This window comes from Bos javanicus, chromosome 13 (assembly GCF_032452875.1).
Source record: "Bos javanicus breed banteng chromosome 13, ARS-OSU_banteng_1.0, whole genome shotgun sequence".
In the NCBI taxonomy this organism is placed as follows: Eukaryota; Metazoa; Chordata; class Mammalia; order Artiodactyla; family Bovidae; genus Bos; species Bos javanicus.
The window spans coordinates 20,870,452-20,896,033 of record NC_083880.1 but is presented as its reverse complement, the minus strand read 5'-3'; the positions used below and the strand labels follow the sequence as shown (position 1 = coordinate 20,896,033).

At 35.1% G+C, this 25,582-nt stretch overlaps 1 protein-coding gene across 1 annotated transcript in view; it reads right to left on the bottom strand.

Moving 5' to 3' along the window:
* Positions 1–25,582, bottom strand: part of MALRD1 (MAM and LDL receptor class A domain containing 1) — a 555,525-nt gene that overhangs the window by 365,508 nt on the left and 164,435 nt on the right. Inside the window, exons 21-22 of the mRNA XM_061435952.1 lie at positions 23,202–23,378; positions 19,751–19,913 (exon numbers count right to left, since the gene is read on the bottom strand). Of these exons, the coding sequence (XP_061291936.1) occupies positions 19,751–19,913; positions 23,202–23,378 (340 nt within the window). The remainder of the gene's footprint in view (positions 1–19,750; positions 19,914–23,201; positions 23,379–25,582) is intronic.

The window sequence follows — 25,582 nt, the reverse complement described above, 5'->3', positions numbered from 1 at the left end:
GCAAAGGTAACCAAAGGAAAAATAGATAAACTGAACTATGCCAGAAGTAAAGCTTGTATGCATCAATGAACACTAACAACAGAGTGAAAAGTCAGCACATAGAATCTGAGAAAATATTTGCAAATCATACTCTGATAAGAGATTAATATCCAGAATATACAAGGAACTCCTACAACTCAACAATAAAAAACAAAAACCCCATTCAAAATGAGCAAAGGACATGAATAACTATGCAAATTAGCTAAGCACATACAAAGATAGTCAATGTCACTATAATTAGGGAAATACAAATCAGAACCACCGTGTGATATCATTTCCCACTCACTGGGATGGCTATTATAAGCCCCTCCCAGAAAAAAAAAAAATGCTGTCAAGAACATGGAGAAAGAAATGTTTATTATATGTGTAAAATTGTATGTTAGATATATTTTGTCATAATAAAAAATTTGAAAAGACTTTAATAGGAAGCAAATTAAAGATCTTGTTATCTTTCTGGGAAAAAAAGCATTAGCATTATTTGAGTCTAATATTTAATATCTTCCAATACTTGCTTTATTCCTTTTACCATAATTATATAAAGAAAATATTTGTTATTATTGTTCAGTCTCTCAGTCACATGGACTTTTTATCTTAAGCATGGTACACATAAAATCAAATCTCCTCTAATTTACCCAGTGGATCTTACCAGTATCATCATTTTCTACAGGCTCCATGTCATGAAAAAGATTGAGAAGCCCAACTATATTTAAGCTTTCTTTCCTTCTACTGGCCACTTAATTTAGTTTTACATATATAGTAGCTGAAAGTCGAAAGAGAAATGAGAATAAGCAGAAATATAGCATTCTGTATCAAAAAATATATATATCTGTAATGGAGAGATAACTGCTTGGACATATTTTCCTTTTGAAAAGCAGTTGGGCTGATTCCATAATCTAAAATCAGCATAAGCCTGCTAGTGTCAAGGAGGTAAAAGAAATGTACAAGCCGTCTCTGTTAACAGGCAACAGGCTTGTCAGATGTAAATGGCAATCACAAGTATGCAAATGAGTCATATTTTCCAGTCAGATTCTTATTCATTCAACATTATCAGGGTCTGATAAAAACTAAAATGTTCTATGCTCAAATTTTAAATGATTCCTGTATTTGAATATTTTTCAATATTATTAAAGCTATGGTGCCTTGAGATTAAGCACTTCTACCTTTTTCCCATTTTTTTAAAATGCCACACTGTACTAGAGATTAAACTAGCAATAAAGCATGAGTGAGGAGCAGCTATGATGTGTAAAACTATCTGTTGTCCTGTGTTGCACACAGAAAGCTGACCCTCAGATCTCTGCATCTGTACAGAGAGCAGGTAATTTGGTTCTGGTTCTTAACCTTCTCACAATCACACTGATGAAAGGGGATTCATTCTGTGCCATGAATTCCCTGTGCCAGGCCACCGGAGTTCAACATCAGTATTTTAAAGCCTTGTATACTTTGTTAAGGATGATCATGAACTATCATTCTTTGACCTTTACATTATTCTACAGCACTGCTCATCAGCAGTTGCTGTTATCAGTTATTTATAGTATCACTGGTCTGTGTTGGAAAGGGCAATCTAAATTCTGAATATACAAAAGATGTAGATCATGTTAGCAGTATTTGAAAATGTAAACAAACACTACCACAGTGTTTTGTGGCTAATCCTCTGTTTTCCTAATAATGTGAATACAGAATGTCACAACGGGAATCTAAACTAAGGCAATGCTAGTAATGAAACGAACATGGTACAAGCTATAACAGTTTAACGTGTTAAAAGGGAAATCTTCTTTGAACTGAATGTGAACAGCGAATGGGCCTAGTCCAGGACAACTTTGGAGCCAACTATTCTACTTCATGAAAAGCCTCTTGTGTCCTTTCCTTTTAAATCAATCTTTGAAATACATCAATGCTATTGATACTACTGGGCAGTCATATTTGTTTCAAAAATTTTGCTGATAAAAATTGAATTACCAAATTTAATATTTAAATTTTAAAATAATTTAATAAATATCATTTAATTTTTAAAAAATCTATATTTTCTAATTAACTCACTAAAAGCTTTCCCAGAATATTGAGTTCAAGACATCCTAACCAACAGGATAACTGTGTTTCATTAGATAACTTTGTGTTTAATTTAAAGTAGACTGAAAAGTAATCCCTGGAAAAAATTTAGATCCCTACTTTAATATTAGGAAATTTTATTTTAAACTTAGTGATTTCTCCAAAGAAATTATAGCCCAAGATATTTTTCTCTGTCTTCTCTTTTACAAGTACTGCATACATCTCATGTAAAATATATCCAAAGTTAATAAGTGTAATATATCTATGAACATGAGTTAAAAGCATATCAGGAAATAATCCATAAAAGCACCATAATTCTATCTAAAGCAGTTTGGAAAAGAGAACTAATTTTATCATCAAAATTTTATTATTGTCTCCAATCTCCTCTGGCTTTGCTTTTAGCTTTTATTTATTTTTTAAGAACTCCTCTATTGGTCAAAATAGCAAATGCTTCAATTGTGTTGTCTTTTCATCATCCCTTTTTTCTCACAGTTACTTAGTATGCGATCAGCACAATGGTAGGTGTTGTAAAATAGTCAAATTGTTAGCACCCTTTTTCTCAAGATACAGTATCATGAAGGCATTAGACAAGTAAATTAATATTAGTGGTATTCTCAGACACATGCTGGAATACAGCTAATACCCAGAGAACTATTTGGATTTGACTAGAGAGAGATCAGAGAGTTTCGCAGAATTGACTTTCAACCAAGTTTGAAAGGATGGTTTGGAGATTGTTGAAAGAAAGCACCATGCATGACACAGAGTCCCACATTTGCAGAGTAAACAGATTCACTAGAAGAACAGGAGAGAGGGCTAATGATGATGTGGCCAAAATAAGAAGCCTGAGTCACACAAGAAAAGACCTTAATGATGAATGTATTAATTAACCTTACTCTGATAATCATTTTGCAGTATGCACATATAGAGAATTATTACATTATATAACTTAAGCTTACACAATGCTGTATTATCAATTATATCGAGATAAAGTTGGAAACAAAAAAAATCATAATACAAAGCTAAGGAGATGAAGAATGTTAACTTGGATGTTGGCTAAGTGCCTTAAACTAAAGAACTCAAAACAAAATGAGAGATCTCTTTCTGTTCTCACAGAAAGGTCCTATTGGACTTCTGCCAACCCAGGCTTCTAAGTTAAAAACGAATAATGCTCTTTAGCAGCTCTTTTTTCTTTTTTCTTGCATTTCCAGTTAGTCCAATAGTATTGCATTTATATCATACAAGTATTACATCAACTTCTCCAGCCTTTCCTCTCTTTTTTGTCCTTCTTAATTTCCCTTCTTACTCATCACTTGAAGTATTTCAACAATGAATTAGCCATCTAGCACAAAGTGCTACTCCAATCAATTACTATTACCAATAACTTTAGAAAAGCAAATTCAAGCACATCTTTCCCTTCATTAAATGTTTTATCAATCATTCTACTATTGTAAAATAGTTCCAGTTCTGAAGACCTCTATAGAATGTGTCATCTAGGTTCCATTAACTTCTGATTTTCAATTAGAATTGGCTGGTATAAGATATTAGCAGGAGACTGGAAGGTGGAAAGAAAGAGAATTCAGGGTATTTATTCCCACAATCCCAGTCCCTTCCCTCTCTACCTCACCATTTTTGTGGCAGGAAGCCACAAAGTGAAATAGAGATAGAAAATCCACCAGAAAAGGAATTCAGAGTAACAATAGTAAAGATGATTCAAGATCTCAGGAAAAGAATAGAGGCACCGATGGAGGTGATACAAGAAATGTTTAATAAAGAGATAGAAACTTAAAAGAACAAGGAAAGATGAATGATGTGATAACTAAAAAAATTAAAAATACACTAGGAGGAACTAATAGCAGAATAAATGATGCTGAAGCATGAATAAGTGAGCTGGAAGACAGACTGGTGGAAATCATTGCTGCAGAACAGAATAAAGAAGAATGAGAAGAAAAAGGGGCAGTCTAAGAGACCACTGGTACAACATTAAATGCACTCACACTCATATTATAGGGGTCCCGGAAGGAAAACAGAGAAAGGATCTGAGAAAATATTTTAAGAGGTAATAACTGAAAACTTCTCTAACATGGTAAAGGAAACACTCAAGTCCAGGAAATACACAGAGTCTCGTACAGGATAAATCCAAGAAGGAACACATCAAGACACATATTAATCAAATTGATAGAAAGTAATGACAAAATCTGGAGAAGGCAATGGCACCCCACTCCAGTACTCTTGCCTGGAAAATCCATGGACAGAGGAGCCAGGTAGGCTGCAGTTCATGGGGTTGCTAAGAGTCGGACACGACTGAGCGACTTCACTTGCACTTTTCACTTTCATGCACTGGAGAAGGAAATGGCAACCCACTCCAGTGTTCTTGCCTGGAGAATCCCAGGGATTAGGGAGTCTGGTGGGCTGCTGTCTCTGGGGTGGTACAGAGTCGGACACGACTGAAGCGACTTAGCAGCAGTAGCAGCAGCAATGACAAAATCACTGCAGATGGTGACTGCAGCCATGAAGATTAAAAGACGCTTACTCTTTGGAAGGAAAGTTATGACCAACCTAGATAGCATATTAAAAAGCAGAGACATTTCTTTGCCAACAGAGGTCCGTCTAGTCAAGGCTATGGTTTTTCCTGTGGTCATGTATGGATGTGAGAGTTGGACTGTGAAGAAAGCTGAGTGCGGAAGAATCGATGCTTTTGAACTGTGGTGTTGGAGAAGACTCTTGAGAGTCCCTTGGACTACAAGGAGATCCAACCAGTCCATTCTAAAGGAGATCAGTCCTGGGTGTTCACTGGAAGGACTGATGCTAAAGCTGAAACTCCAGTACTTTGGCCACTTCATGCGAAGAGTTGACTCATTGGAAAAGACCCTGATGCTGGGAGGGATTGGGGGCAGGAGGAGAAAGGGACAACAGAGGATGAGATGGCTGGATGGCATCACCAACTCAATGGATGTGAGTTTGAGCGAACTCCGGGAGTTGGTGATGGACAGGGAGGCCTGGCGTGCTGCGATTCATGGGGTCGCAAAGAGTCGGACACAACTGAGTGACTGAACTGAACTGAATGACAAACAGAAAACCACTGATAATTACTCCTCCATGATGGGAACATAGTATAGCTGCTATTTTATCTTTGCTTTGTGAAGTTCTATGCAGTTGTTTAAAACCAGCTCAAAAATCACTTTTCATAATCTTTTTTTTTTCTTTGTATATGATCAACCCTGCTTCCTCTGCACCCAAGTAATATTGCATCTTCTTAATGGTCCTTATATTCTCTTTTAAATGATACCTAATTTTTTAAATTTCTCTTCAGTTCAGTTCAGTTGCTCAGTCGTGTCCGACTCTTTGCAACCCCATGAATCGAAGCACGCCAGGCCTCCCTGTCCATCACCAACTCCCAGAGTTCACTCAAACTCACATCCATCGAGTCAGTGATGCCATCCAGCCATCTCATCCTCTGTCATCCCCTTCTTATCTTGCCCCTAATCCCTCCCAGTGTCAGGGTCTTTTCCAATGAGTCAACTCTTCGCATGAGATGGCCAAAGTACTGGAGTTTCAGCTTTAGCATCATTCCTTCCAAAGAAATCCCAGGGCTGATATCCTTCAGAATGGACTGGTTGGATCTCCTTGCAGTCCAAGGGACTCTCAAGAGTCTTATCCAACACCATAGTTCAAAAGCATCAATTCTTCGGCACTCAACCTTCTTCACAGTCCAACTCTCACATCCATACATGACCACTGGAAAAACCATAGCCTTGACTAGATGAACCTTTGTTGGCAAAGTGATGTCTCTGCTTTTGAATATGCTATCTAGATTGGACATAACTTTCCTTCCAAGGAGTAAGCATCTTTTGATTTCATGGCTGCAGTCACCATCTGCAGTGATTTTGGAGCCCCAAAAAATAAAGTTTGACACTGTTTCCACTGTTTCCCCATCTATTTCCCATGAAGTGATGGGACCAGATACCATGATCTTCATTTTCTGAATGTTGAGCTTTAAGCCAACTTTTTCACTCTCCATTTATCTACACTCAAATTAAAAAATTTTGCATATCCTTCTGTTATTAGCATAAAGTATTTCTCATAACTGGTATGCAGAAATCTCTCTTAAATTGTATTATAATTATTGTATATCTAGAAGTAACTATTCTTAGGGAATACCAGTGATGTTGTATCAATAGTTTACACATTATAAAATCACTATAGTCTTGTAAAAATTTGACTAGATATAGACAAATTTGAACGATAACAAGGATGATACAGATTTTAAAATCTTGACTCTGAATCCCAACCTTATTATCCCAGAAACTTTATTACCTGTACTGTTATACTACAAATAAAATATTTGTAGCTATATATTTTTAGCTGCTTAAAGAAAACATTATGTATATATACTTATTCCTTTAATCTAATGATTATAGAATTTTAAGAACTCTTTATTTTATGATGATCAATAACAATGAGGAAAATAAAATTATAAAAATGAAAACATTTATAAGTTAATAATAAATTATGCCCATTAAAACAAAGTTCATAGAACTAGTACATTTTTAATGAGATCATTAATATTGCTTACATTTCCTTAATTTAATTTTTATTATTATTGTTATATCTCACCTTATTCTCAAAATATACTGCTATTTACAAAAATAAGATATTGTGTAACATTATAAACTAGAGCTTCCCTGGTGGCTCAGTGGCAAAGAATCTGCCTGCCAACGCAAAAGACTCAGGTTCAATCCCTGGATTGGGAAGAATCCCTAGAGAAGGATATGGCCACCCACTCCAGTATTCTTGCCTAGGAAATACCATGAACAGAGGAGTCTAGTGGGCTATAGTCCATGGGGTCACAAAAGAGTTGGACACACCTTAGCAAGTAAACAATAACAACATTACAAACTAAAAGATAAACACACACAAATGTATATTTTATTCTTACACTAAATGGAGCCACAGATAATAAAACTAGATCACAAAATGCATTTTATGTTGTACAGAATCACTAACATTAGATTAAAATTTTCATTCTAAGATTTCTCTGAGTCAATATGAACAAGGAAACATAAACAGCAATATAATTCAGAGACTCAAGAAAACACAAAGCCAAAATGATTGTATCACCCCTTTGGCATCAGTGAATTCTTACAGTCATAGGAAATAAACACACACTTTTAAGGGTCTATATTTCTCAATATGACAGAAAGTTGACAAAGGTAAAAAAGTAACTAAAGTTAGAAGCCCATTTTTGGAGCCATTCCTTTATGAGTATCAGGGAAAAAAAAAAAAGTTTTCTGTATAAGACCTGGATATCAGTATCTTTAACAGTGTTTCCAGACAAGTCCAATGTGCTGCCAATTTTGAGAACCAGAACTTGGCTAAACAAATGGGTCTTCACAGCATGGCTGCCAGATGGGTGGCCTTACCTGGGAACTTAAAAATGTAATTATTAGGGTCCAACCCAGACCTACTGAATCAGAAATTCTAGAGTGAGTCCAAGATTCCTGTCTTTTAACAAGCTCTCCAAGTGATTCTGATGTGTAATGGGGAACCACTGGACTAAAACAATTTCCAGGAAGCAGAATGAGATTGCCTTCTACCAACAAAATGTGGGTTCTGGACTTAAAGAAGAAAAGAAGGCAAGAATGGGTTTGGATACTGGATATTTCTTTTCTTTTTTTAAGTTTTTTTTTGACGTGGACCATTTTTAACCCCTTATTACATTTGTTACAATACTGCTTCTAAGTTTTGTTTTGTTTTTGGCCACGAGGCATGCGGGATATTAGCTTTCCAACCAGGAATTGAACCTCCTGCAGTAGAAGGTGAAGTCAACCTCTGGACCACGATGGAAGTCTCTGGACACTTCTAGATTACTGCTTTCTCTCCAAACTACCATCACTAACATTTCACTCATCTACCCTTCCTTTTTATTCTGAATTATTTATATAGTACCAGTTGTCTTGTTTCTTCATCTCCTATGGCATAAAACTGCAAACAAATCAGGTCATAAATCTTAAAAATGCTTGGTTCTTAAGCAAAAGATATTTCCAAGATGAGGGAAGTTATGTAAGATCACAGATTAGAGCATCTGTGATTTGGCTGCAAAGGTTCCATCTCCCAAGGTTACTAAAGTGTGCACCAAGGCAAGCTGTTTAACATCTTTAAACCTTGGTTTGCTGGCATGTAAAACAGGGATAATTATACAAACCAGCAAAGTTCACTGGGAGGACTTAATGTGATTATGTATGAAAGGCATCCTCATAATGCCTATCACATAATAAACAATTAATACTGATTTCATTTCTAAGATGCTTCACTATGAAAGCTATCAGGGCTCATTTATCAGACCTCCCTGTTACTTGTGTACAGTCAAAGAGGACATGCTGAGGAAACAGACCTATGTAAATATCTGAATTTGAAAATTCATAAACTTGGCATTTTTCCCCTTTTTCATGAACAGTCTCCACTTAATTGTAGATATTATTCTTTGAAATAGGCAAATCAAAGGTAGGTTTTAAGTATAAATTAGATGTAATTTTTAATTCTAACATTTATTAATGATAAATCAGTAATCTTATGTTTCCAGAGAAAAATGACTTAAAGAAGATATAACTGAACTTACATAACATCCTTTCATTAGCCATTACATTATCGATGAATTGTTGAGCCTACTGACCTTAGTACCTATCATGTGTAAAACTATGCATGATTTTTAATAAATCCACTTAAAGCATCTTTTGTAGATACTTTTAAAATAAACACTATGGAGTTAATCTAAGGAGAGACATATTCATTCATTTAGTCATGAAAAGATAACAGCTGTTCTATCTCTTACATCACATTTTAAACTTCCATCCTTTGGTTATCTGACCATTAATACAGAACTAAAGTATAAACAGACATCTCTTGTAAACTATTTTTAATAAACTGTTTTTAGTCTGATCTGCTACACGTGATAACTAAGACAAAACTACTCTTCTTGGATAATAATGTTATAAAGAACTTGAAGAAAATGAGTTCTAAACAACAAATCTACTGAGATTTACTCAAACCATGAGACCGAGAAAGTGTATTTTGAATTTCATTATGACTGTAGTTCTAAAAGACAGACTTTGTAAGACCAATGTAAATAATTCTTCAGTGGAAAAGTCTGTGCTAGATAGGATTACTACCACCTTTACCCACAGTTTATGGTTGAATTTGAATATCATATAAACTCTCAGGAAAATTTTATGTTCTTAATGTCAGAGATATTTGAATGGATGCATTAAAGTCACATCATCTTACAAATAAATATCTTTTTAATATGCAAACACAGGCATCACATTTAAGCAAAAACCTTCACACCATAAAGAAAATGCATTGCCTTCCCTTGCTTGTATTTCTAAGTCTACAAAGTGAATACACAACAAATGTAGAAGATAAGAGGTTTCTTTCTTCCTCTATTAAAGCTCACTGTATATTTTTATACTAAGCATTATGTTGACTTTGTTAACTTTTACTCAATTTATTTTAATATCTCAAAATGTAGAGAAAAGTTTAATTTCAATTCAGTAAATTTTTTTTAAGTGGACAGAAATTTAAAAATCCACTTTATGTCAATCCTTGGTGATTGAAAATATTAAACTAAATTAATAATGTTAATAATGAGGCTTAAAATGTCAAATTGAAAGGAGAATAAATCAAGTAGGTGCAGGTGAAGAAATGTTTCCATTAGAATAAAATTATCTAAGAAGTATGAATACAGATTACAAAAAGAGATGAATTTAGCAAAATAGGAAGCCACTTAATAAAGTAACCTGAAGCATTTCCAAGGCACTTGTTTTAGTGCCTGTAGTTAGGAAAAACACAAAAGGGAAAATATTATGGAGACTAGATCCTAATGAGCTTACGACCTAGTGGAAAAAAATAAAATAAATCCAGATGGCTATTTGCAGAAAACTCAATTGATGGAATTAATTTTAAATATTTGGAAAGTAAAGATAGCCATGAAGTATGTTACTGAAATAAATGATAATTCTAAATTTAGAAAAAAAGGCCTCTCTTTCCATCTCAACCATGTCTGCCCTCCACTTGCAGATATAGCTTCTTTAACAAACATTCTGAAGTTTAAATGATACTATTTCCTTCCTGGCATTTTGACCACTGCAAATAACCTCTCTACTGTCATAGTCAACTTCTGGTCAAGTTCACTACTCAGTGCCCTGAAACCTCAATATAATGACATTGATTTGAGGGATCTATAATGTTATTTTGTAGACATTCTGCACATAATATTTTGTCACACTATTTTCCACTGCCATCAAATATATGATGCTGACTTTAGAAGCAATTTACTGTTACTTTTTCTAGAGAGATAACTTGTTTGCATCTTTACATTTATTTTTGTGAATTCCTCTATTCTCTTTTAGAGACCAATCCCCTTCCCCGTATGCTTGATAATAATTCAATGCATACTGGGGGTGGAATGTGTTACATACAAAGCAGAAAATTCTTCTCTTGTACCCAAAAGAGGCAATCATCATCAATAATAAAACAGCATTGCCTCTGCCCTCCTGAGCTTGTGGTCCAGGGAAGATATACAAGGTCTTTACAGAGATGTTTCTCTCTGTTGTTGCTCAGTCGTTGAGTCATGTCTGTTTTCCACCCCATAGACTGCAGCACGCCAGGCTTCCCTGTTCTTCACTATTTCCTGGAATTTGCTCAAACTCATGTCCATTGAGTTGATGATGCTATCCAACCATCTCATCCTCTATTGACTCCTTCTCCTCCTGTCTTCAATCTTTTCCAGCATCAGAGTCTTTTTCAATGAATCGGCTCTTCACATCAGGTGGCCAAATTATTGGAGCTTCAGCTTCAGCATCAGTCCTTCCAATGAATATTCAGGGAAGGAATATTCCTTCCCTGAATATTCCTTTAAGATTGACTGGTTTGATCTCCCTTCAGTCCAAGGAATTCTCAAGAGTCTTCCCCAGTACCACAATTCAAAAGCATCAATTCTTTGGCATTCAGCATCTTTATGGTCCAACTCTCACATCCTAAATGACTACTGCAAAAACCATAGCTTTGACTATACAGATTTTGTCAGCAAAGTGATGTCTCTGCTTTTTTCCTCTCTAGCTCATGTCAATAAAACGTCTTCTCACAGTTGGGAGACATAGGTATGTACATCCTAAGAATTTTAAGATATGAAAAATATGATAAACAGTAACAAAAGGCCAATAAAATTTTGGAAAAATTTCTACAACATTTGTAACAGATTTTTTAAAAAAATCACCTCAATGCTTTGCTACTGCTGCTGCTAAGTCACTTCAGTCGTGTCCGACTCTGTGTGACCCCATAGATGGGCAGCCCACCAGGCTCCTCCGTCCCTGGGATTCTCCAGGCAAGAACACTGGAGTGGGTTGCCAGTTCCTTCTCCAATGCATGAAACTGAAAAGTGAAAGTGAAGTTGCTCAGTCCTGTCCGACTCTTAGCGACCCCATGGACTGCAGCCCACGAGGCTCCTCCGTCCATGGGATTTTCCAGGCAAGAGTACTGGAGTGGGGTGCCATTGCCTTCTCCACCTCAATGCTTTAAAAGATCTTATATCTAGGACCCGCAACTACAGAAGCCCATGTGTCTAGAGCCCATGCACAATAAAGCAGCTACCACAATGAAAAGCACACACACTGCAATGAAGAGTAAACCCAGGTCACATAACTAGAGAAAGCCCACACACAGCCAGGAAGACCCAGTGCACCCCATAAGGAAAAATAAGCACTATAAACTGAAAACCAAGCAAAGAGCACAAACAGGAGATACACAGAGAAATACACTTGAACAAGGTACAAAGGGAAAAAGGTTACTCTCTCTCTGTTTTAGGGAAATGAAAAGAATGCAGTTAGCTGATATTTAATAGCTTTAATACACACAAAAAAATAATTCAATACTCAATTGTTTGGCAAGCATACAGAAAAACAGACACCATCATGTACTGCTTTCAGAAACGGTACATTTTGCAAAGTAACACAAAATTATAAACCAAGTGTTTTAAAACATAATTAATAATATAAGAATTCTACTCTGTATGCTTTTTAACTCTCAGAATGTAATCTACAATATGTGTAAAGTTGCATAGTGTTCAGCGAAGGTTGATTAAATTTGTGTATAATCAAAAACAACTCATAAATCAAATAGTGAGGAATTAAATTACTGCGTTATGGTGCATCCTGTTAATGGAAAACTATTGCCCCATTTTAAAAAGTATTGGTAAATAATTGCTTACCAATTGTATATAAAATTAAAAGCATATTAGAAAACAATGTGATTAACAGAACCTATTTTTGCTTATCAAATATATGTATATATACACACACAATGCTTTTTATCATGGTGGCAAGATTATAGTTATTGCCATTTTTTCCCTTTGTTATTTATATTTAAACATTTTCCTACAATAAGAATACATTTCTTCTTTTGTGGGGAAAAAGTATTTTTGTAACAATAAAAAAGTTAAAGTCTTAAAATAATCAGTAAATGGTCTTTACCCTTAGTGTGATTTTAGTTCACTTATATTGTTCACCAAAATCCAAATTTGGAGAATCTTTTCAGGTATTATTAAAGATAGAGACAACCAAGACAGACCTGTAGACCTCAGTGTCTACAGTGGGCCTCTCCTGAGTGTGACACATGTATTCATGTCTATGCTGCTTCCATGTCTGATTAAGCTTGCGATTTTCACAGACCAGATGCTTAGGAAATACATGTCTAATTTAAGAATGAGTTGCGTGTCTAGTCAAGGGTACCTCTTCATCCTCCAGACCATAAAGATCTTTGAATATTTGATAAATCTGCATATACAAAGGTCATTAGATGATATTAATATATATGTAATTGATATGTGATATATATATATAAACAGTTAATATGTGGTATATAGTATGCTCAAATTTTCAAGTTGTCTTCATATAAGAATTAAATCTAATTTACCTTACTTGAGAAAATATTTTATTCCTCCATATTTTGTATAACAATTTTGTACAGAAGTTAGAATACAAATATATTTATTTCATCTTAATGTGGTTAAAGGGAAAGCACATTTAAAAATTATATAATGTAAATGAATTCAAAAATTTTGAAAGTAACTGTAAAACTATGATATACAAGTTATTTGATTATTGAACAGTGACCATTGGTAACATATCATAAATCATACGCTATATTATGAATATATTGTTAAAACTTTACCATGTAGGGCAAATACATTACCTAACAAGCTATATTATTTTAGGAATGGTTTACAAGTATTATTTTCAGCATAGATTTCTCTTAAATTCCATGTTTTAGAGCAACTGTAGTTAATTTTTTTAAAATATTATCAAGTTAAAATACACCAAAATAAAATTAAAGTGACTTAATTCACTTAATTAAAACAAATTATTGATAATGTATGAAAAAATAAAGAGTAGGTGCTTAACTCAAGGTCAACCTAAAATGACAGCCATTTTTTTGTGTTTTAGAGGTGCAATTATGCTTTATATTCAGTCCCGTGAAAACACTGCCAGAAATGCTATTTCCCACAAGTGTTAAAACAGTTAAGAGAAAATTACTACAGTTTAATTTTGATTTTGCCTGTTTGCATTTTTATTTTCATTTTAGCCAAACTGTTTCTAAAGCCTACTATTTAACCATTATTCTAGATTTATAAAACTGGATCTTTCAGAAATTATGTTGGAAGAGTGTTGAAGCATTTAAATTGGCCTATAAAATATTGGCTTCCCAGACAGGACTCCGAGAAAGCCGTGATCCTGGCATTTAATGTCTAAGAGAGTAAAGCTTTGCAAATTGTTATTGTTGCAGAGCAGAAAACATTAAAATATTTTCGGGGTTTACTGAAGCCTTTATCCACATTTATATCTAGCACTTAGACACATTATGGTATGCACAGTTATGTCACAGAGACAGCTTGCATTATTTATGTGGTTTTTAGTTTATAATGATGTCAAGCCTGTACAAATGCACAATGCTGATAGGAATGTAGGTCCCCTGGCAACAGTGTGGACTACAGCTCATTCCCATCTCAAAGACAACAGTCAGTGCTATGAAATGAAAATTTCAGAAAAAGTACTTCCAGCTTTATAAACAAGCAACACACGGAATTATATTCTATCTAATCTGCATGTTGAATGAGATGGTTCATACTCAAACAGCTTCTCAATAATCTATAAGCAAACCTTAAAATGCAAGGCATTTAAAAATACCCATCTTTTTTTGTCAAGATGTTAATAAAATCAGTACATTTGGTTTTGATCTTAAAGAAAAGCAAGAGTCATTTTGATTAGGGGTAGAGAAGAAAACACACAGGCAAAAAGACTTGAGAACAAAGGTTGGGTATCTTACATGAATGAGGCAACACAGAGAGTGCCTTGAAATTACATGTCTTCTAGATTAACACAGGGTAGTTTTCTCCCATGCAATTTCCCAATTATAATAGTTACTATATAGCACACACATTTTGTTGTTTTTGAATAAAATCATCTTTGAATTTTTCTGTTGCTTCATTTTTCCTGAAATATTTTGTTCTAAATTTTTTAATTAGTCACTGGATTTAGAGGAAAATGAGTCAGCTCTGATCAAAATTGGAAATAGTTGCTAAGAAAGCCACCCTCTTCTAGCAATACCCTCCCCACTTTCTCCCATATATGGCTGCTAAGAATGAGGTTTTAGAACCATCTAGAAGTTATACTAAAAGTACAGAGTCCCAGCTCTAGCCCGAATATTCTGATTTTTCAAGTGTCAGAATCTGCTTTTAAATAAATGTATTACATATTTAAATATTAATAAACACAGAAATGTGATCAGAGTTCCTTGATGTATAGTTTGCAAAACTTCTCTAGAGCTTCTGTGAGGAGTCAGAAACCACTGCCCCAGAATATGCATGTGTATTCTACTAGATATAATTCCATATGAACAATAAATAGAGAGAGCTTAATCTGCCTGAGGGAACGATTTAAGGCTCCTACAAAACCTTAATAGCAGACCTTACTTAACCAACAGATAGGCATTTACTGAAGTCAAATAAAATGGAATTGAGGGCCAAGGGCTCAAAACTTTGCTCTTCTTGCTTCCAGCTGTGAAAATGAATAAGCTGGATCAAACAAAGGCTTTCTTGTGAGATAAAAATGATCACAAAATTTATGGTACTTAGCTATGAGCCAATTCACCAATTTACACACTATGGTAAAGTTGACTTGGCTTGTTGAACTGATTATGGAGGTTAGAGGAGAGGATTCTGAGGTCTTATAAAATTACAAACTGAGGGAAATCATGCACGACACTCCTATAGCATCAATGTTCTAAACTTAATATGAATTAGCTACATATTCGTACTTAATATGAATTAGTTACAAAGCTTAGATGCTAGGTAATCCAAATGCCTTGATTTAATACTAAGCAAATAATTTTTTAAAACAATTCTCAGTTAAGATTCATGTTTTTCCAAGTTCTGTAGGAGTTCCTGGAGCATGAATGGATATAAATCCATTTTGCTTCTGTGTTTTGTGTGTGTGTGTGTGTGTGTGTTGTTGTTGTTATTGTTTAACTAGATCATTGTTCTTTTCCCAAAATACCAAGAAAATAATTTTTCTACTAAATATTCCCTCTCACTGCCTAAGTTAAAGGAAATGGAAATTTCATCCAACTCAAATCTCAAAAGAACATGCAAATTGCAATGATATTTACATTGAGTAGGTTTTACTTTATTATTTCTCCAGATTATAGTTGAGAACAATACATATTTTTAAATAAATATTTAGATTTCAATCCTAGGAAAAAATATCATGCCAGGTGCCCTTAGTTGGTCCCTGCTGAGCAGGATGAACGGAGAATCCACTCACAAGCCCCATGCCAAGACCACGGCCACACAGAAGAAGCCCCAGAAGAAGAGAAGACTATTTTTAATTCATATACATATGTTGAATGAAATAGCTGTATGGAATGGTGTTACTCTCCCACAAACAAAAAAAGTAAAATAAAGATATAACCCTTATTATAGACCCAGAGTTCACTTTAGATCCTCAAGTATAAAGACTTGTCTGTTAAACTGTAAACACAAACCAAAGATTGTCCCTTGGAATATCACTTCACTTTGTTAGCTTTTACCATTTCATTTCCATGATGAAAAACACAAGACTTATCAAAGATTCAACTACACAATGAAAACCTCCCTACATATTCCTACTCCATCATGATAGACATTCTACTGCTTCACTAGGTATATAAAGTGAGAGAATATTCTGAAATACAGTAATGTGACTTGTTTTTCTTTGTACTAACTTATGAATGACCTTCGCCACCCTAAGCCAGAAGCAGTCTTTGCCTTAAGGTGAAGTGAAATCATAGAATGAAAGAATTGGTGTAGAGCTTTTGTATTTTCAAGAGTGCTCTTGAAAACTATTTCAGACACAACAGTCTAAAAATCTGGCTTTAAATCTCTACAGCCAGATACCTGAGAGAGAAAAAAATATTTTCTAAATGGAAAAGCTCCTCTTTAAAAATAAAACAACAACAACAAAAAGACCAAAGAGAATTCGGGTAAACTGAGCTTGTGCTATATGCTGTGCTTAGTTGCTCAGTCGTGTCCAACTCTTGGAGCCCCTGTGGTCTATAGCCCACCGGGCTCTTTTGTCCATAGCATTCTCCAGGCAAGAATACTGGAGTGGGTTGCCATGCCCTGCTCCAGGAGATCTTCCCAATTCAGGGATCAAACCTAGGTCTCCCATATTGCAGGCAGATTCTTTACCATCTGAGCCATAGGGAAGCTTGGAGTTCTACTACAAACCAGGGAGTAGGATAAATGACACATAAGAACTATTTCACAAAGTAAAAGGGAAAAAGAAAAAAAAACAGAGAGGAAGGCAAGAGGAGATGGAAGCTTAGGGACTGCACCCTTCTCCAGGACTCACTGTCCTGTAGTGCTCATCCATTAAACATTATCTGATTAAGTATTCCTATTTAGGATATATTTAACTTTGTGCCTTGCAGCCTTTAATTATAAAGTATCAATATATTGACCCTAATCATCAACTAACTCATTTAGCAAATAATTACTGGTACTTAATTATATAACGAATCTTTAAAATAATGCAATGGAAGGGAATCACAGTCCTTGAAATTCCTCAGGGAATCTGCAGTCTACTGGAGGTGGTGGGGGTGAGAGGCAGAGACAAACAAGTTAAAAGTCAATTATATTACTCTGCTTATATGTTGTCATAGTTCTATTTGCACTTTTACCACCTCGAAATGAGTCTCTCTTTTTCTTTACAAAAATATAGATTATTAATGAAGCACAGCTTTGCATGAGCCACAGACACTTTCTGAAATCACCCTGTTCTTTTTTATGAGAGAAGCAGCCTGAGAAAACTTTTGTATACTGAAATTACAAAACTTATCTGCCAATTGTCAGAAGTGATCAAAACATGGCAGCATTCATATCTGCTACTCTATATACTTTGGGCAACGTGGTTGCAGATGTTTAAATAAAATGATGGTAAAACTGGAACCATTTTAATGGAACACAACAAAAGAGAGCTCAAAAAATCAGGGTGAAAAAGTCAGCCAGGAAAATAAAGTCACTGAACACTAAAGATACAGCGATCCCCTTGAATGCAAGGTCAAGTTGGCCGGGCCAACAATGGACTGGACAGCAGATACGCCTTTAGTTTTCTTTGAAGCAGCAACCATAGGAGCTGGGGGTCATAAAGTTTTACCAGAGAAGTGTGAAGGTATAAAGGTTTTGAAAAGATTCTCTGTAATATAAACGGGGAGTTCTTTGTCGTCTTCAGTAACAGTTCCTTGAAATCATTAAAAGGAAAAAAGAAAAATGGGAGCTTGTAGGGAGTATTATTTGCAGACTACAAAACAGGGGAAGGAATGAGGTATTAAAACTTGAAAGAAAAGACCAAAATAAACGATGATAAAGAACAAGACTGGAAGAAGAGCAAAAGGGCAAGATGATGGAGGAGAAGTTTGAAAAGGAAGAAAAGAGGAAAAGAAAGTTGGAGAAGAGATGAATGTATAACTCCTTCTGGATCCTGGGCAATATTACAAGTTATTTTTCTTTACTTACACATGCTTTTCTCTGGTTTCTATGACTTTTTTGTATGTAAAAGAGTAGTTTACTTGGAGAAGAACATAGAGACCAAGGAAATGGGGATTGTGTCATCTATCCTCATCAAACAGTTGCAAAACATTGAAACACAATAAAAATGAATATTAATGCACAAAGACTTCATGAGGTATAATAAGTTGCATACATATTTAAGGCAGTCTATGAAATGTATTTTTCTAAATTTTTTAAATTAAAAAAATGTTAATTTTTATTAGAGTATAGTTGCTTTACGATGTTGTGTTAGTTTCTACCACACAGCAAAATGAATCAGCTATATGTGTAATGTGTGCGTGTGTGTGCTAAGTCACTTCAGTTGTGTCCTACACTTTGCGCTCCCATGGACTGTAGCCCACCAGGCTCCTCGTCCATGAGATCCTCCAGGCAAGAATACTGGAGAGGGCTGCCATGCCTTCATCCAGGAGATCTTTCCCACCCAGGGATCAAACCCACATCTCTTGTCTCCTGCACTGTCAGGCAGGTTCTTTACCACCAGTGCCACCTGGGAAGCATATGTACATATATGTATACATACATCCCCTCTTTTTTGGATTTCCTTCCCATTTAGGTCACCACAGAGCACTGAGTAGAGTTTCCTGTCCTTTACAGTAGGTTCTCGTTAGCTATCTATTTTATACACAGTGTCATATCAATAGTGTATATATGTCAATCCAATTCATTCCACTCCCCTCGACCCCCTTGGTATCCATTCTCTAATTCTGCTTTGCAAATAAGATCATCTATACCATTTTGGGGGACTTCCCCAATGGCTCAGCAGGTAAAGAATCCATCTGCAATGCAGGAGACACAGGAGATGTGGGTTTGATCCCTGGGTGGGGAAGATCCTCTGGAGGAGGAAATGGCAACCTACTCCACTGTGTTTTCCTGAAAAATTCTATGGAGAGAAGAGCCTGGCATGCTATGGTCCAAAGGGTTGCAAAGAGTCTACGTGACTGAGCAGCTAAGAAAGCAAGAAAAGTGATACCATTTTTCAAGATTCCATACATATGCATTAATATACAATATTAATTTTCTCTTTATGACTTTTATAAGAGGATTTACTACTTTTTTAATTAAATGTCTTCTTCAATATTGTAAGAAAGAATATACTTAGTCCACTTATTCTCTCACTTAAACATTCATCTTTACAAGAGCACTAACAGGGTAAGGGCGGAGAAGGCAATGGCACCCCACTCCAGTACTCTTGCCTGGAAAATCCCATGGATGGAGGAGCCTGGTGGGCTACAGTCCATGGGGTCGCTAAGAGTCGGACACGACTGAGTGACTTCACTTTCACTTTTCACTCTTATGCATTGGAGAAGGAAATGACAACCCACTCCAGTGTTCTTGCCTGGAGAATCCCAGGGACAGAGGAGCCTGGTGGGCTGCCGTCTATGGGGTCGCACAGAGTTGGACACGACTGAAGCGACTTAGCAGCAACAGGGTAAGGGGGCAAGGCAGGAATTTGGGCAGTGCTTAATAAACAGTTCCTAAGAGACATTTTCCAAATATGTGGTCACTTACGTTGTATGATCCACCGATGGCCTGTGATTTTCCTCACCATGATGAATACTGGTTCCATTACCAAGTCCCCATCTGAATGTGTTTGAATCTTTAATTAATTTTTCTGAGATTGGCTGGTACCATTTACACAGGCTTCCTTTCTCGAAACTGCAAATGTCCATAGCTTGAAGAGAATGGGACAAAGACAAGATGAGTTAATCACAAAACTGTATCAATAAATGGCAGTTTCCATCTGCATCAGCACTTTCTTACTCTTGGGGATTTTTAAAATTTTAAATCAAACTTTTCAACATTACTGAAATAATTAGGCTAATGCTTTATGTAATCACTCAAAGAGTTTTAAAGAAATCTAGGTGTATTATATTCAAATATGTATAGTCACTGAAATGTGGAAATAAATGCACACACTGAAGAATCTGCTTTCATAAACAAGTAAGGTTTTCATTAGCTCCTAAAGCAGCACTTTAAGCATCACCAGTCTCTTCTGACACAACACTTACATTGCTTATATGACCTCCAAGTTCTGATAAGTCTGTTCTTTTGTCACAGTATTACTGGAAAACTAAATTCCAAATTACTTAAATTCAAAGCAATAAGATTGTCAACAGCTTTCATATTGAATCTCTTTCCTTGAAAGTTTTCAATATTCTTATGACTGTATTCCAATATCAAAAACTAAAAAAACCAGTAATTTTTAAAATACACAGGTTGTGTGTAAAAACAAAAGCTTTCTCTTCCTTTCCCCCTCCCTTTCTCTCTGCATGTGTTCATATGTCTGTCTGTTCTCAATCCTCTACTTCTTAAAGATTCAATGAGGTTTTGTGTATAAAATGGAAAGCCTGGTGTGTTAAAACAAATAAAAACCAAAACTCCAGTTTTTTTCAATTTTTAATTGGATGATAATTATGTTACAATATTTTAACAGTTTCTGCCATACATCAGCATGAATCAACCATGGGTATCTTTAGATGGTATAAAAAATAACGGCATAGACTACCACTACCACCATTTAGAAACTTGGGTTCACAGTTTAACATAAAATTTGAGAAGGAAACACTCCATCAAAAAAAGTGATTTTAATCATGACATTCAAGTGTGTTATTTAATCACTGATATTAGTATTGATCATATGATTATTCTGTGAAGAGGTTAAGTATTCAATAGAATCTTGTTCTTCACATTTTAAAAAATTATAGGACAGAGTTTCAGGCAAGCTATCTGCAGTACAATATTATACCTATAGTCAACAATGCCATATTGTACACTTAAAAATATATCAAGGGGGTAAATCTTATATCGTGTTCTTATTATAATGAAAAAATTACAAAATGTAAGACTGTAGATGACAGGAAGATTTATCACAATAGTTCATCTTACAAGAGATAGAGGAGGAAAGACGTACAATTTATTCAGAAATAAATGGCAATAATTCATGTTTAGTCAAAATTAAACATCCTTATGATTTTAAAGTGATAATTTAATTGTAAGCATTCATTCAGGACACTTGGAGAACTTAACGAAACTTAACAAAACATCCCATCCAATCATCAATGACATTACTAAAATTTCTAAGCCGAACTGAGAAGAAAGTCTGTATTCACTAAAATTGCTCACTAGGTGTAATTAATTAGATTTTGTGTAAACTTTTACAAAGATAACTTATGTGTGATTAGTAGAGGATTCTGTTGTCTTCCCATGAAGAAGACTGAATACCACAACATCTTCCATTATCCTACATCTGTGATACACTGTGTATCTTCCTGACCAACTTGAATTAATTACTGTCTCATCTCATTCACAGAGTGGATCAGCTTTGATTTTATGAGTTTCTTCAGCCTCATTTAGTTTACATGTGTATTTATATTTTTTAAGTTTTAGAATTCCTTGATGAGGCTGACACAGACAAATTAGAATGTCACTATAAGTGAAAAGGAACTAAATAGCCTCTTGATGAAAGTGAAAGTGGAGAGTGAAAAAGCTGGCTTAAAGCTCAACATTCAGAAAACTAAGATCATGGCATCTGGTCCCATCACTTCATGGGAAATAGATGGGGAAACAGTGGAAACAGTGTCAGACTTTATTTTAGGGGGCTCCAAAATCACTGCAGATGGTGACTGCAGCCATGAAATTAAAAGACACTTACTCCTTGGAAGGAAAATTATGACCAACCTAGACAGCATATTCAAAAGCAGAGACATTACTTTGCCAACTAAGGTCTGTCTAGTCAAGGCTATGGTTTTTCCTGTGGTCATGTATGGATGTGAGAGTTGGACTGTGAAGAAAGCTGAGCACTGAAGAATTGATGCTTTTGAACTGTGGTGTTGGAGAAGACTCTTGAGAGTCCCTTGGACTGCAAGGAGATCCAACCAGTCCATTCTGAAGGAGATCAGCCCTGGGATTTCTTTGGAAGGAATGATGCTAAAGCTGAAACTCCAATACTTTGGCCACCTCATGCGAAGAGTTTACTCATTGGAAAAGACTCTGATGCTGGGAGGGAGTGGGGGCAGAAGGAGAAGAGGATGACAGAGATTGAGATGGCTGGATGGCATCACTGACTCGATGCATGTGAGTCTGAGTGAACTCCGGGAGTTGGTGATGGACAGGGAGGCCTGGCGTGCTGCAATTCATGGGGTCGCAAAGAGTCAGACACGACTGAGTGACTGAACTGAACTGAACTGATACACTGTACTGTCTGTACGTTCTAAATCTTTAATATTATCAAGACATTTGAGCAATATTATGGTAAATTCACATATAATCAATACTTAATAATGGGCAAGGAAGGGAAAAAATTCACAAGTGTTTATTTCTTCCAATCCTGTGCTTTGCCTATTCAGATGCAGATTAATTTTCCTCCTCTCAGTTTGTATCTCTGACTGAGACATTCACTTTCAAGTTAAATAATTTGCCTAGATCCATTTTTTAAAAGTCATAGATTGGTAGATGCCAAGAAATGGATACCATCTTTCAACAGTATATAGCTACTGAAGTGTCCACATGTACTAGGATTGATTTTCTTATTAACCCTGCACATTTGACATGGTATTCATTGTATATGTGTATTTTGACAATGGCAAAACTTGAACAGATTCATCTTATTTGAGGGTATTATGCTTCTTCTCTAAATATTTCCATTTAATGATATTGAAGAATAAAGACAAAATGAAGATGAATTAAAAAAGGGTTGGTAAATGATAGCCCTAGAATCAAGTTAAGGTCATGAAAACAAGTATTTTGAATCTAAAATATTAAAGATACTTACCTCTTGTTGGACATGATAGAAGAATGTATGCTGATTCTTCCACCATTTTCTATACAAAAACCTTAAAAACTGCTTTAAACCATGTTGAAGACTTCTAACTAGAACATTACAATACTACTTGAGATTACACTAGTGTTTTCTTATCTATTTTATGGCTATATTTAATACAAAATTTAGGAATTCACATACCGCAGGAGGATTCATCTGATTGGTCAGGGCAGTCATATCTAAAATCACATTTCTGGATATTTTCAACACACTGACCATCAGACCTGCAAACAAATTCACTGTCTGTACAGTTGTGTGGAGGCAGTGTTACTGGAACTGTAGTTTCTGGTGGAGTTGGAAGGTTCACAGGTAAATGACCTTGAAATAACAGAAAAGTATCATTTTGCAGTTTTTCCATTTCTTTAAAGATTGCACACAATAAACTTTACTAAGTATGCTTCACATTCAACATTATAAGGAATATCTGATATCATTTTCTAATCTGCTGAACTGCTTTACTGTAAGCATATAAATTGGGGTTCATGGTCTTAGTAATGGCAAATAACTCTGGATATCTCTGATTATAAAAATAGTGCAAGTGCAGATGGAAATTATTGAAAACTCTTCAGAGCTCACTGAATAAATGGGAGTCTCAAGAGCAGGGCTTGGATGATCTTCAGGAACCAAAGGAATCCCAGGTGCTGGCATTAAGGACCAGAGTCAAGGTAAGATTAAACCCTCAAGTTCTCTATGTAAAGGAACTTTGTTCTTCCACTTTCACAATGAATCTAACATCTCATGTTTGTTTCAGATATCCCCACATAGTTGGAATTCAAAGGCTGCAAGACAGACCCAAACAAAAGTATTCACCCAGAAGTATTAAATAAGATAATTTCTGATATTACAGAATTTAGAAGAAATTTATACAAGCTAATTAATTTAGACAGTAAGCTATTCAATAAACATTTATTTATAACATCTCTGTATCATATACATGCTAGTTGCAGAGGACTTAAAGCCAAAGTTGTCACTGCCATAAAATACTGGGTTGGTCCAAAAGTTCATTCAGATTTTACCATAAAATGGAATGGAAAAACCCAAACAAACTTTCTGGCCAACCCAATATTTCTCTGTTCTTTCACCATTACCTCACTGTCTTGATTACTGAAGCTTTATAATAAGTCTTGAAGTCGGTAGTGTCAGTCCTCCAACTTTGTTCTCCTTCAATACTACATTGGATATTCTGGGCCTTTTGCCTCTCAATATACACTTTAGATTTAGTTTTTCTTATTCACAAAATAATCTCCTGGGATTCTGTTTGATTGGGGTTGCATTAAGCCTATAGATCAACTTAGGAAGAACTAACATCTTGAATATAGTAAGAATTCCTCCAATGCATATTTTTGTATCCTTATCTCAAACAAACATTTTCTGTATAAAATATATACTGTTATGTGTCAGAAACTTTTACATAAATAATATTCATACTTTTTTTGAACTTGCATTTTTGACTCAAAACATACTTTTCAGATTTCTCTCTATTGATACATACATAATCAATTCATTCATTTTTAACTGCTTTAGGGTATTCAATTAAATGAGTACCCAGATTCAATATTTATTGTATGAATAGTCTGAAGCTGGTATACCTCTTCTCAAGTAGACAGTAAGAATATAAAGTCCTACAATGGATGTGTTTGTACATTTCTCTCTGTAAACACATGCCAGAGTATTTCCAAGACAAGTCATCTTAAAATGAAATTTCAGAGTTATAGAATATGTAATTAGTCAACTTTAGTTGTTTTCAAAGGTGGTTTACCATTTACACCCAGAACTGTGTGCATTTCTCATATTCTAGCCAACATGTTGTATCATGAATTTTTTTTTTAATGTTTGCCACAGTAACCATTCTGAAATAATTCTGTGATATTCTAACTTGTATTTCCCTAATTACTGAGACTCTTTAGGCCACTCAAGTATTTTACTATAGTTTTTGACTATTCACATTCTCTGCTCTTTCTCTCTATTGAATCCATTGTCTTTATATCAATTCACAAATTTAAATTAATCCTATATTCTCTATACTAATCCTCAATCATTTATCTATGTGAAAAATAAGTTCTCATAATCTATGATTTGTCTTTTCATTTTGTATGGTTGCTCTTCAGAAAAAAAAATTCTAACTTTAATATATCAATCATTTCCTTTATGGTTTGTGCTTTAAATTTTCACTGAAAAATAATTTTCCCTGTTCTAATATCATAAATATATCTTTGATAATTTTCACGAAGTTTTGATAGCTTTACTTTCCATATTTAGATCTTTACTCCATCTGGCCTCTATTGTTCTCTATCAGTAATGAGAATCTAAATTCAATTTTTTCCACACAAATGACCACTTTTTGACCTATTAATCTATTGTGCAACTCAAACTTTTCTCGCTTATCATTTTATATTTTATTATGAAATATATTGGGCTTTCCTGGTGGCTCAGACAGTAAAGAATCCTCCTGCAATGCAGGACCTGCATTCAATCCCTGAGTCGGGAAGATCCCCTGGAAAAGGGAATGTCAACCCACTCCA